Source organism: Tenrec ecaudatus, chromosome 2, assembly GCF_050624435.1.
Source record: "Tenrec ecaudatus isolate mTenEca1 chromosome 2, mTenEca1.hap1, whole genome shotgun sequence".
In the NCBI taxonomy this organism is placed as follows: Eukaryota; Metazoa; Chordata; class Mammalia; order Afrosoricida; family Tenrecidae; genus Tenrec; species Tenrec ecaudatus.
Genome location: NC_134531.1, coordinates 67,109,852 through 67,124,272, shown reverse-complemented (window position 1 = coordinate 67,124,272; position 14,421 = coordinate 67,109,852). Strand labels below are relative to the sequence as shown.

Below are 14,421 nucleotides of genomic sequence, written 5' to 3'. Positions count from 1 at the left end.
GTAGCATGATATGATAAAAAGTCATCTGACTGCTATGTTGAAAAGTCTATAGAGAGGAAGCACGCAGACTGGGAGTGGGTGGTAGATGTTGGATTTGAGTGTAGAGCAATCCGGATTTGCCATTATATGACATGGATTTTGGAAGAGAAGATTTAAGGTTGATGCCAAGTTTTTTGTCTTAATTGGACAAATAAAGTTGGAATTTAATGAGCATGAGAAGTCTACATACAGAGTATGTTTTTTAAGAGAAGGGAGTTGGGACTTCCGGGAAGATGGCGATAGAGTAACACATACCAGAGGGACTGCAGAATTCAGCCCAGGAGAGTTGCTGAGGGAAATTCAACACTGCTGGAACGCAAGAGGAGCACCATAAAGATAAGTAGGCACAGACCCACAGGGTTTTGAGGGGCTGAGGCTTTTGGCTTACTGCAGTAGAGGCCAGCTGGGGCTTGACCTTGGCCCTGCCACTGTCTCTGCCGAGCCAGGACCATTTGGAACCTGTAGGGCAGCTTGGTCTCAACACAGCCACAGTTTGCCACCACCCGCCTCCGGGCAGGGACCTGGACCCTTGCAGCTCCTCTCTGTCCCTGCCTCTGTTTTGGAGGGCTGCGCTGGGGCCTTTTCTCAACACAGCCACAGCTTGCTGCTGCCGCCTCGGAGCAGGAACTAAACCCTCGCTGCTCCACTGGTTGGAATCAGGACTCACCTACATTGTTGTGTTTCTTTCCATCTCTTCATTATATGCCCCCCACCCCTGGACCACACAGGCTCAGTGGGCTTGCTTTTTAACTTGTTTTCCTCCTCTTTGTCTCTTGGTTTCTCACACACTACTGCTAACCTCCAGACCACTCCCCTTAGCCTAGGGCATTTACACTTGCACCACACCCACCTAGGTGAGTCCCACCCTGTGTAGCTATCCAGAGGCTGAAGAAGGGCCTGCTGACCTCCACCAGGAGAAACTCTGCTCAACATCTTTCAGGAGAATTTCTGCCTGTGTGCCGGGTCCTAAGGTAGCTCAGCCAACACCCCTCAAGCTGCTGCAGGAACCTCTGCCCAACCTCTGCAACACCAAAGCAGGCAACCCACCAGTCTTCTGGGTCACTCTCCTAAGAGGGAAGCCAAAGGAAGATAAAGGGGTAGGTTAATTCCATAGTGAAATAAACTGTAGGCAATTTGAAGCATTCCTACAAGTCTCCCAGAGAGAGCCAGGGCTCTTCGACTCCCTGGAAAATGGTACCTGGCTCCTCTAAAACAAAGCAAACATCCATCAGCCCCAACAACCTCAAGGAAAAAACGGGAGAAACAAAAGGCAGTGGCAGAAGATGTCCTAAACATAATGACATGCATAGAAGAAGCAGACATTGAGCTGCAACAGAAAGAAATTTTCAGAGTGCTACTTGGGAATCATACAGTATATGAAGAAAACAATACAGAAAAAGGATGAAGTGATAGATGAGATAAAAGCCACAAACCAAAGGGAAATATAGGAGCTTAGGGAGGAGATAACAAAAACCAGTAGCAGAAACACAGACCTCGAGAATCGACTTGAGGAAGCAGAGAACCACATCAATGACTTGGAGGACAGCCAAGTAGACTTTAACAAACGTGAACAAAAATCTAATAAGATCAGAGACGCTGAAGAAAACTTAAGAGTTATGTCTGATGCTATGAAGTGGAACAACATTAGAATTATTGGCTTACCGGAGGAAGACACAACAAAGAAGTCATCTGCAACAATAGTGAGAGAATGCTTGGAGGAAAGTTTCCCCAGCTTAATGAATGAAAACCAGGAGACTGAAAGAACACCATCTAGACTAGATCCCAAGAAGAAGTCACCAAGGCACGTAATAGTTAAATTATCCAACTTTGAGAAAATCATGAGAGCAGCTAGGGAAAAACAAGTAATCACATATAAAGGTTCCCAAATAAGAATATGCTCAGACCTAGCAGCAGAAACTATGAAGAAGGGGAGAGAATGGAGTAATATATTCCAAAAATTGAAGGAAAACAATGCAAACCCAAGAATACTCTACCCAGCCAAATTATCGATCAAGATAGATGGAGAAGTAAGTCTTCCCAGATAAGGAAACACTCAAAGAATACGTTAGAAGAAACCCAGCCCTACAAAAGATCCTTGCCAACTAGTATGGGCAGACGAACAACACTCACCAAGCATAAATAAGACACCACCACATAGAACTACCTCATCCAGAGGGCAAAAAAGAGAAAACAGACCTCAATATAGCATTGACTTAAAGATGGAAAGACTTCAAAGGCTGCTGAGGTAAGCTTGAAAGAAAAAAGGCAAAGGGGGCATAGGGAAAAAGTTATAGTACACAAACATCCTGGGATTGGCGACCATGTAATATGGCAGGGACCAGACCAAATACAGGGATGCACATGGTAGACAATTAAAAAGAAGGTGAGGAAAGGAAAAAAAAAATGATAAAGAAAGGGATAGCAGGAGGACAGGGCACTAACCCATCCAAGGGGAAGGTATTGTCTTTGTCTCCACAGGGAAAGAGGGACCAGTATTCAACCTGGTACTCCAAGATGTGAATGCAACATGCTGGCATGGAATAGGGAACCAGTTGAGAGGCCTGGGGGGCCAGCCCCAACACCAACTACTAAGTGGACACTTCCCCTCCCCCCCCGAAGAATTCATTTCAAAGGACGGCACTGAATCTATAGCTCCGGAAGAGGGACATGTCTGATCAGAGCACACGGGAGCAGATGAAGGGGGAGGAGGAGAGAGTGGAGCACATCGTGGCCCACCAGGCCAGGAGGTCGATGTTCACAATTAGTGCAGCTAGTCGACAGAGAGGACCGCAAGACCGGCCCCACTATGAAACAACGCCCCTCACTGACCCATAGCCCTATAGGGGACAACACTAGAGACAGTGTGGGAATTGCACCCCATCTGATCCCGCCACACCGAGGCAAAACGTTAAGGGGGTGCAACAGAACAGTAAGGGAATGGAGCAGCGAGGTCCCTAGGAAATGCTGAAGGTGGACTTTGGGGCCAGGGCTTGCTCCTCCAACAGACTGGACTGGAAAACACTCCTAAAGGCCAACAAACAATCCTTGAACTAATTACAAGCTTTTCTTGTTGTTGTTTTTTTTGTCATTGGTTTGTTGTTGTTTTTTTGTATATTGTTGCTTTGTTGTGCTTTGTCTTGTTTTTGTTTATGTTATTATATCTGCAGGTCTGTCTAAATAAGATAGGCTGGATGAACAATTGGAAGAGAAAACAATGGGACCAATAGTCCCATGGAGAGAGGTGGAGGTGGGGGAAAGGTAGTGGTGTTAATAAACTCAGGGACAAGGGAACAACAAGCGATCCAAATCAGTGGTGAGGACGGTGTGGGAGGCCAGGTTGGGCATGATCAAGGGTAATGTAACTAAAAGGAATTGCTGAAACCCTGGTGGGGACTGAGCATGATAGTGGGACAGGAGGACAGTCAAAGGAAATAGAGGAAAGAGCTGGGAGGCAAAGGGCATTTATAGAGGTCTCGATAAAGACATGTACATATGCAAATATGTGCATGAGGACGGGGAAATAGATCTATGTGCCTATGTTTATAGGCACATAGGTAGCAGAAGGACTTTGGGTCTCCACTCAAGTACTCCCTCGATGCAAGAATATTTTCTTCTATTAAATTGGCATTCTATGATGCTCACCTTTCCGACACAACCGCTGAAGACAGCAGGTGAACAACCAAATGTGAAAAAAGCTGATGGTGCCCAGCTATCAAAAGATATAGTGTCGGGCACTTCAGACCTGACCTAGCAGCCTGCCCCATCGCCTGCCTGCCTCCCTCGCGATTCGATACCTTCTGCGGCCTGTGAACCGGGAAACGACCATATTCTTGTGGACCTGGGACTTCCATCAGAACAGCTCTGCAGCCATGGATAAAATTCCAACAACCTGTTCTCCAAACCGGTCCTTGCTGGGGATCCACAAAAGAAATATGATGGACCATATTTCGCAGAAGGAAAAACGTGACCACAACTCCAAAGTCCGAGTGCAACGTGCATGTGCCCTCCCTTTAAGGAGGACCAGCTGTATATTCCAGAAACCTGTCACAAAAATCACCTCTCACCCTGGCAATGAGGTCCGATGCAGGCAGGAGGAGGATATGCTGACGAAGCCCCAGCAGATAAGTGCCCTCAAGAGGCTGCAGAACCTCCAGGCCAGAAGCAGTGAGGACCTGCTGTTACCTACTCTGAAATTCACAGATCTATTGAAATCAACTGCACAGGCATGTTCAGAGGAATCCCTGGGCCATGTTGCTGATACAGGATCATGCACTCAGCCCTCACCCACCAGTGAGAACTCATCAAATCTGCTGCAGATTATCCCCGGGGTGGGGATGCATCATCCCCTCATCCATGGACAAGAGATCACCTGTGATGATATCAAGAGACAGGCTCAGGAAGTGGTGGAAGCAAGGGAGAAATTGGCCGAGGCCATCCGGGCACATGAGCTGGCGACTGAGTCAGAGAAAAGAAGGGAGATGGCCTGAGACCTACAGGGAAAACAAGGGAAGTGCTGGAGAGCAAGACTGATGCAGCCCTGAGAGTCTTCACCAACCAACAGCCCCCAAGGCCTGCTGTCACGTCTCCTTAATACCAACCCAGCCTTCTTGTGCTCAGCTCAGCTGCCCTGTGTTACACCCAAAGTGTTTTTCATTAAACCCCTTTCAGCAGTGCAAAAAAAAAAAAAAAGATATAGTGTCTAGGGTCTTAAAGGCTTGAAGGTAAACAAGCGGCCCTCTGGCTCAGAAGCAACAAAGCCGACATGGAAGAAACACACCAGCCTGTGTGACCATGAGGTCCTGAAGGGATCATTTATCAGGCATCAAAGAACAAAAAAATCATATTGTGTGCTCACCTCCCTGATAAGACCGCTGAAGACAAATGGGTGCATAAGCAAATGTGGCGAAGAAAGCTGATGGTGCCCGGCTATCAAAGATATAGCGTCTGGGGTCTTAAAGGCTTGCAGGTAAACAAGCGGCCAACTAGCTCAGAAGCAACAAAGCCCACATGGAAGAAGCCTGTGCAGTCAGAAGGTGTCAAAGGGATCAGGTATCAGGCATCATCAGAACAAATGAGCAGGGGAGTGCGGAGTGGAGACCCAAAACGCATTTGTAGGCCACTGGACATCCCCTTACAGAAGGGTCTTGGGGAGGAGACGAGCCAGTCAGGGTGTGATGTAGCAACGATCAAAAATACAACTTTCCTCTAGTTCCTAAATATTCCCCTCCCCCACCCACCACCACTGTCATGATCAAAATCCTACCTTGCAAGTCTGACTAGACCAGAGGATGTACACTGGTACAGATGGGAACTCTAAGCACAGGGAATCCAGGGCGGATGATCCCCTTAGGACCAGTGGTGTGAGTGGCGATACTGGGAGGGCATAGGGAGGGTGGGTTGGAAAGGAGGAACTGATTTCAAGGATCTACATATGACCTCCTCCCTGGGGGACAGACAACAGAAAGGTGGGTGAAGAGAGACGTGGGACAGAGCAAGATATGACTAAATAATTTATAAATTATCAAGGGTTAATGAGGGAGGGGGAAGTGGGGAGGGAGCGGAAAAAATGAGGACCTGATGCCAGGGGCTTTGGTGGAGAGCAAATGTTTTGAGAATGATGAGGGCAACAATTGTACAAATGTGCTTTACACAAATAATATATGTATGGATTGTGATAGGAGTTGTATGAGCCTCTAATAAAATGATTTTAAAAAAGAGAAGGGAGTTGAATTTTTGACAGAAATTTGAGATATCCATTAACAGATGTTACATATGAATGTTGTAGAAAAAATCCACTTAGTCCATTAAAATGTAACTAAATAACTACATTGGGATGCAGGAAGGCACCAGTTTATCCATACGTAAATTTATGTCAACTAAAATATTCTTACAGCTATAGTTCATGAAAGAAATTATAATAAAGTCTTTTGGCTGAGTTACTTTTTCGTAGTGGTCAGAGATGGCTGGGACAGGGTATGGAATGGTTTTCAGTGTGGCTATAAATTATAATATCAGAATATTTACAATGCATACTTTTTTAGGATTGGTCATAAAAATATCAATGTTGATGTGAAACATTCTTTGAGTCTGGGGCTTGTAGTAATTAACAGCAAGGCTCTTAATAAATTGCTTAAGTGAAACCTTCATGGTTGTCTGGGAAACTTTAGAGAATAAAAGGCTTTTTTTCTTCAGACTTGTTTATATCCTTATGAAAGGACTATTTCTTAAGGCCATTTGACAACAATGCGTGTTAAAAAGCCTCCTTTTCTTCAGATATGTCCCACATCCTAGCTAGAGAGGACATTCGCTTAGTTATTTGTGGCTTCTCGCAACTAAAATACCCAGTGAATGAGCTTGTTAGAACAAACATGCAGTCCCAGGTAGGCAGAACATCTAATACAACAAATAGTAAGTTACGTTTAATCAAGCTACTCACGAAAGGATTCATGAACTTCTTTATGCGTCAGGAGGTCAGAGGCAAAGACGTGAGCCAGAGATGAAAATTTAGAAGTAGGATTTAAAGGCATTCAATGAGACGAGACAGCCATGGGTGTGAAAATAGAGAAGTTCGGAGGAGTGCTTCCAGTGTGAGAGATCACAGGTGTGGGGACAAATGGCAAAGGAGAGTAAGAAGGCACTCAATGAGTTTGGAAAGGCAGGAGGCATGTCCTAGAGCCAAGTGAAGAAGGAATATTAAGGGATAAGTGCCACGTGCTACTTGACATTCAAATCCTAGAATATCAAGTAAGATGAAAACTGAGAAAATTGGGTAATGGGGTGTCATTGGTGACGCTGAGGGCAGTTGTGATGGAATGGGGATGTGAAAGAATGGTTGAAGTTAGTGCGTATCGGCAAGTTCTGTATGTGGCGAGATGAAATTGCTTAAATACGGCTCTTCTTCCTTGTCTCTACTTCCCACCAAGTGATTGGGTGGGGACCCTGTAGTGTAGTAAACTAGTAGAGGAGATTGGCCAATGTTACCATTGCTCTGAGTGTAAGTCATCTCAGAAGCAGGAACAGAATCCTGGCACCATCAAGAAAGAACAGCCACCAGAGGAGCACTTCTGAGACCATGGACTGAAGTAGCAGAGAAAGCCGAGTGGCCACGCGATGAGGCAATGAGGTGAAGTGGCCAGCCAGCTTCCAGGCCTATGAGGTAGAGACGGAGGGACCTTGTGACTGAGAGGCTGAGGACCAGAGCGAGGTGGCTGCTGGCTGAGAAGCCCTGACTACATCCTTCCTGTTCTCTGATCTGTACCTTCCCTCATAAAGGCCCATAATTGTGAGTATTGGCTGTCAGGGCGATGTGGCCATTGCAGTGGATTATGGCTTCCAGCAGAGAAGCAGAGTGCTGTGGGAGAAATGGTTGGTGTCAGAGAGCGTAAAGGAGGATGGAGGGTGGGACAATGTCAGACTCCTGCCCTGTGGCACTCTGCCTTGGGCTGGTGTGGACTTGGAGTCTCCTCCCGGGTGTAGCCAAAAGTTCAGATGTGACCTCTGTGCCACTTTCTCATTGTACTTCTGGGTTTCTGTTACTTATATTTGGATAAGACATTTGATACACCTTCATTTTAATAAGAGTGCTACTTTGGTGAAACAGGTTCCTGTATGTTATTTGTGGGGTTTTTTTAGTTTTGTTTGTATGGGATGTGTATGTGTGTACTGTATTATAAATTTATTATTGTGGGTCATGTTTTCAAAGTAGAAGATGAAGCCTCCCGGGTTTTTTTTAACAGTTTTATTGGCATATAATTCACACATAAATTTAAGAGGTCAATCACATGAAGAGCTGTACAGTCACCACAACAGTCAACTTTAGAACATTTCCTTCTTCCTCGTCCTCAGTGTTACTAGTTCTTTATCTCCCTCCAACCTCCCCTGCCATACCACAAGGAACCATTCATCCGATACTGTCGCTAGAGATTTTCCTCTCAGATTTCACAGACAGAAAACCTTACAAAACAAAAAAACAATACCAACGACAGGGAAACCTCAATCAAAAAGAAAGTGCTGCATTTTTTAACACTTAAAAAATGCAAAAACTACTTTTAGCACAACGGCTGTGTACAAACAGGCCTGTGGGCCATACTTTGCTGACCTTGCTCAGTAAGAGAAGCCCTGAACCAACACTCATGCAAATGATTTCCACAGAGTCCTGTTGGTTTTAAAGTGATCTTTTAATAGTACATGCACATTATACTAAAGTATGTGGGAGAAACAAAGCAAATTCCTTTCACCCTGTCCACCAGCTGTCCTGTTCTCTTCCCCAAAGTTTAATTATTGTTACAAGTTTCACTTTTAAAGTTTTCTATGAATATATAACATGTATGATAATTATGTCATTCGATTTTACTAAATTTAGGTTCTTTTCTGTCTAGTTTTACACTATTGAATGTTATACTTGTACCAGTTGTCAGTTTGCTAAATCTCCCCAAATCCTTCATTACCTCCCCTTTAATGATGTATCTGTGTGAAGTTTTGTCCCTAGAAGGCACTCTGACACACATTGGAGAAACAAGGGCCTTCTCTTCCTTGGTCCTATGAGTGCCTCTAGGTAGCTGCTCACAGGCCTTCTGCAGCACCCAGCTCCATGGAGCATGTGGCTGGCTCCACTAGTGTCCGGCTTCAGCAGCTCCCTGCACCTCCTATGAAGAGCCTTCCTGCAGCATCTCAGGTCAGACCATGGCACCAGTGACCCTCTCTGTGGCTCCAGTGACTGCTGGTGTGGCTCCTTTCTGGGGTCCTCTGTCAGTCTAGGGTTGTTGGTTGTTCCTCTATCTAGAGCACTCATGTTCCAATCTCCACTATACTAACTCTCTGCTTCAGTCAATCCTTTATATTCAATTTTTGCTAGTCAAGTTACTTTCTGGTTTCTGTATCCTGGTTGGAATCTGATATAATAGAAACTGCTCTGATGACAAAAGTGTTACATATGTTGCCAGGCAAGCCAGAAGACACCCCATCTCCCCTCCTCTTAACCTCATCCTCCCGAAGTAGCCCACTCATGTTTTAGTGAAAGCAGTTTTACATTTTAGTTTAAATATAAGAGTAGTACAAGCATGCGTAAAATCAAATACAGCAGAAAAGCAGAAAAAGTAAAACTATCTTCTAGTAACCCTGTTAAAATGTTCTTGCATCTCCTTCTAGAAAATCCTAATGTATCTACAAACATGTGTTTAACAAATAATTATGTTTCATACTTAGGGGTTAGCCGAGCACAATGGACTTTTTCCTTGGCAAAAATAAGCATTAGGTTAAAAAAAATCATTGCAACTGATCATAGCTTCATGAATTTAGAATTGTCTCTTGGCCTCTAGAAAACTGCTTTTTAACTAGTAGAAGAGAAATTCTGGGCATACACAAGCTTCTTGATGTGGCAGATTACTACCTTGAGCAATATGAAGTTATTGAAGAGAAAAAAATATGTTTTTCATGGGTCATAAAATTCTAATGACAATATAGTATACATTGAACTCGCAGGCAAACAGAGTTGCGTAAAAATGCATTAATACTCAATTCTCTGGGAAGCAGAGACATTTCAGTAATGCTAAATTCTACTTTGTATTTTTATGTGGTTTCAATGACAGTCTGAACTTGATGGGGCTGCTGTGTTTGCTGGCCTGGCCAGCTTCCCTCTGACAGGTTGCAGTCCGACCACTTCTCTCTCTTTTTAGTGGAAAATATTTGCATTTTCCTTCTTTGATGGCTTTCTACTTTACACAAGTTTTGGCTTTCACATGTTTAACTGTATAATAATGTTAAACATTTGGATTAAATCAAAAGTCCCTAGAACAATGCATCTCTTCCTAAGACCTATTTCTTTTTATATTGGCATAGCATTAAGAAAAATAAGCAAACCTTAGTGTATTGCAGTTAATTAAATATACAAAGCCAGTCTTTTTAAGACTAAGGAATATCTCTCTTGCCCCACAAGTGAATCATATAACCCTATGTTAAGGTCAACTCCTCTTTCATCTATATATGAAATTCATTTATGTCTTTAGTCATCTCAGATATAACTTGAGCACATTTTCCATATTATTGTTTTGAGACAGATCAGTGCTCCTTTCCCCACCCCCGCCCTCCTCGGTGACTTTGTTACTATTGTTACAATAGTCAACTTGAAAACCTGGTACTTGACCCTAGTAATGAAGGCTTAGGTATATAAAGTTGACTGGGCCAATTTTTAGTTAGGGAGAACGGTTCAGTAACTTCAAAGGTAATGCTGTATTAAGCTGAGTAATTGAGTATGCAGGGTTTTCTATTATTAGTAGGAGAATGTGCTTTACACATCTTATCACTTATCTTTTGTATGTAATATGTAATAAAATGTTTTTGGAAAGTTAAGTGTTTGGAATTGTTTCAACAGATTTTAGCTTTAGAACCGTTCATATTCTACTTATGAATGATTGGAGAAAATGGCAGCCTCCATTTCCAGGAAATAATTAAACGTTTAGATTGAGGGTGTCTTTCCTTCGTGGCATCAAGCAAGGCTATGTCTTCTGCATCCAGGAGCCAACCACACATGTAGAGTTTGAGGAGGCTTGGCAGTCTTGACACACACTGGCTCAAAGACTTCACTGTTGAAGCGTGAGATTTGATACACTCTGTGAAATGCCTTGAGATATTCAATTTCTGCAAGTTTGGCAGGTTATCCAGTTCTTGAAAGAAAGTCTTATATCCCTCCTCTGTGATCTTGTGATTGATTGAAAGACTTAGGCTCTTAAGTTTCTGGAAGCCTCCATTGTTTGCTGCCTTGGCTATAAAAACAAAGAATTTATGAAACTGGAGTCAGCAGGACTTCTAGTTCAGTAACGGCAGACAAGGTTATTTCAACCAGCCTCCTCTTCCACCACCACCACCACCAGCAAGCATAGGATATGCCCAATGTCGTATACACATTTAGATGTAGCATTTAAAAAATAACTTCCATATGGAAAGAGAAATGAGGAAATAGGTGAGCCAAAAGGAATACGAAAGTTTGAAACAAAGCAAGTTATCAGTGGACTGCATGATAGAATTTTGCAAAACCAACAATATCATTACAAATACTTTATTTCAACAACATAAAGGGTGACTGTACACGTGAACTTTCCCAGATAGGATACAATGGAGTCAAATTCCTTACATCTGTGGGATGAGATGGTGGAGAAGCTCAATATCATTAGGTAAAATGAGGCCAGGGGTTGAATGTGGAACAGACCATCAATGCTCATTCCATTCACAGATGAACAGACACTGGACCAAAAAAGACATTCAGATTGCTAACGTGAAATGATGCTTGTGATCTTTAACTATTAGAAGGATGCAAATCAAAACTATAATACAATACCATCTAATTTCTTGTAGCCTTGAGAAGATTGGGAATTATAGAATACTTCACTGTGCTCATGTGGAATTCGTTCAAGCATGGGTCATGGCAGTTGTCTGAACAGAACAAGGGCATATCACATGGTTTAAAATCGAAAGGTGTGTGTGTCAAGGGTTGTATCCTCCCACCACACTTACTCAATCTGTATGCTGAGCAAATCATCAGGGAAGCTGGGTTTTATGGGGGAGACTGTGGCATCAGGGATGGAGGAAGACTTACGAACAACCTGTGATATGCACATGACAACTTTCCTTGCTGAAAATGAGGACTTGAAACACTTGCTGACAAAGATCAAGGATCACAGCTTTCCATATCAATTACAACTCAAAGTAAAGACCCAAATCCTCAAACTGAACCAGTAAATGATAAAAGGAGGAAAGGTTGAAGTTGTCAAAGATTTCATCTGGCTTGGATCCACAAGCAACGCCCATGGAAGCAGCAGTCATGGTACTGGACAACACATTGCATTAGGTCAAGCTGCTGCACAAGACCTCTTTAAAGTATTGAAAAGCAGCAAGGACGGGACGTTGAGGACTAAGGTGCACCTGACCCAGCCATGGTGTTCTCCATTGCATCATATACATGTGAAAGTTGGACACTGAATAAAGACTGAAGAAGAATCATTGCATTTGAATTATGGTGCTGGTGAAGAATATTGAAAATACCATAAACTGGCAAAAGAACAAACAAATCTGTCTTGGAAGAAGTACATCTTTGCTCCTTAGAGGCAAAGATGGTGAGACTTTATCTTCCATACTTTGGATGTGTTGTCAGGAGAGACCAGTCCCTAGGGAAGGACATCCTGCTTGGCAAAGTAGAAGGGGGGGAAAAAAAGAGGAAGGCCCTCAAGTTGAATTGACACAATAGTGACAACAATGGGCTCGAGCACAGGAACCATTGGGAGGATGCAGGCCAGGGCACAAAATCGCTATGGGCTGGAACCGACTCAATGGCACCTAACAACAACAGGTTCAACTTTTCAACAGCAACGATAATAAAAATATGCATGTGGGTATATGGGCAGATGTGTTTGTATATATGTTTATCACTCACAGCCATCAAGTCTATTACAATTCAAAGCAACCCTATAGGTCAGGATATAACTCACCCCATGGGTTTCCAAGACAAATTATTTATGGAAGTAGAAAGTGTCATCTTTCTCCTAAAAAGCGGTTGGTGGTTTGGAACTACCGACCTTAAGGTTAGCAGCCCACCATGTAACCACTATGCCACCAGGGCACCTATATATGTCTCTAGGAAGGTATATTTGAGTGCATCATGTGTAGCTATAGGTATCTCTAAAAGAACATGTAAATATGTGTATGCTACATATACTTGTATATCCATAGATAAAATGATGCACAGTTCTAGACATATATATACTTGTGGAGTTGGTTAACTAGGTTGAAGGACTTGGGACTATAATTTTGTGCAATAACTTAACCAGTTGGCATAACAAAGTTACCGTTCTACACTCTAGTTTGGTGCAGAGAACCTGGGGTCTTGGAAGTTTGTGAGCAGCCACCTAAGATACAACTGTTATTCTCAACTCATCTAGAGCGAAAGAGAATGAAGGAAACCCAAAACTCAAGGAAGAAACTAGTCCACAGGACTAACAGCGCACAGGAACCTGAGCTTCTTATACCCTGAGGTGAGAAGAACGAGAAGCACCTAGTTACCCCTACTGACCATTCTCACCAGGTCCTGCTTAGATCAGGAGAAAGACGTAGAACAAAACTAAATCCGTAAAAAAGACCAGGCCACTTATTGGAGTAACAGAGACTTGGGGAATCTCAAGTCTATCACCTTAAGATACTTTTAAAACCTGGAAAAAAGATAATAAAATACAACCTGGAACAGAAACCATCCCTAGAGATCACCTTTCAGTCAAACAATAGGTTATATTATAAACAATATCACCCATGAGTATTGTGTCCCTTAAACAATTGGTTACACAAGACCAAATGGTCGACGTCTACACAAAAGCAAGATGAGAAGGCAAAGAAGGACAGGGATGCTCATAGATCTATACGCATCAATACAGAACAGACTGGAATTCATGAAAATGCTGACACACTTTGAAAATTATAACCTGTGTCTCAGAATAATTGGTATAAAAATTGTTAATCAGGACCCTAATTTACTGTGCAAACTTGCACCTAAAAACAAGATGACATTAAATAAATCAATGGACATTAACTAAATACATCAGGGTGACTGAATCTCCCAAATATAATGTTAAGCAAAAAAGCCAGGCGCGAAAGCAGACAAAATGAGCCTATGGTTCTAAGAAGCAAACTGATGGCCACCTTGGGAAGAGGAGGAAAGCAGTGGCAGAGGGGACACACGGAAGTCGTCTGAGCTGTCGGTAATGCTCTTCATTCTAATCTGGTGATTATTACAAAGATATGTTCACGAGAAAATTACTTGAGCTGCACCTTTATCCTTTATGATTTATGCACTTGGACATATTTTAATCTTCAACTTTAAAAAATACTACAAAAAGGATTGCCTTGAGAGTGTAGCAAGCTGTCTGAAATGCAGCTTGCTACACACAGCTTGGTCAAGAACGCAGACTTGAGCATGTAGACTCTCATCTAGGAAGCCATCTTGCAGATTGGGCCTTGTGAATCTACAGGACTCAGAGGGGAGAAACACGCCATGGAAATAAACAATGAGTTGGAAGAAGACATGCTTTAAAAGGAAAATGCTTTTTAAATAGACACATTGTAGCCCTCAGCATCTGGAGGAGAAAGCTTGGGTCCTACCACTGGCGTGTGAACAGAAACACGTTATTAAAGGGTAGCTCACCAATCTCCACCACGCTGTCGTCATTCAAAGTCTGGAAAAATGAGAGAACTCGGAGACATCGTAGCTGCTGGCATTGCTGGATGATCAGTTTAGCCACTTGATAAATCCCATCCCCAGTAGGAAGGATCAGTTTTTCTAGGTTATTAAGAGAACCTAAAGTGTAGGCTATCAGAAGAGATAAAAAATAGTGTTATTCTCGG

At 43.0% G+C, this 14,421-nt stretch overlaps 2 protein-coding genes across 2 annotated transcripts in view; one reads left to right on the top strand and one right to left on the bottom strand.

Annotated features, from left to right (window-relative positions):
- Nucleotides 1-3,908: 3,908 nt before the first annotated feature.
- Nucleotides 3,909-4,526, top strand: LOC142440007 (methyl-CpG-binding domain protein 3-like 3). The gene has a single exon (XM_075542658.1). It carries the CDS (start codon nt 3,909-3,911, stop codon nt 4,524-4,526), a length of 618 nt encoding a protein of 205 aa, XP_075398773.1.
- Nucleotides 4,527-7,791: 3,265 nt separating this feature from the next.
- NAIP (NLR family apoptosis inhibitory protein) overlaps nt 7,792-14,421 on the bottom strand; it is a 43,858-nt gene continuing 37,228 nt past the window's right edge. The window contains exons 12-13 of the mRNA XM_075541144.1: nt 14,222-14,386; nt 7,792-10,799 (exon numbers count right to left, since the gene is read on the bottom strand). Of these exons, the coding sequence (XP_075397259.1) occupies nt 10,435-10,799; nt 14,222-14,386 (530 nt within the window). The 3' untranslated portion in view covers nt 7,792-10,434. The remainder of the gene's footprint in view (nt 10,800-14,221; nt 14,387-14,421) is intronic.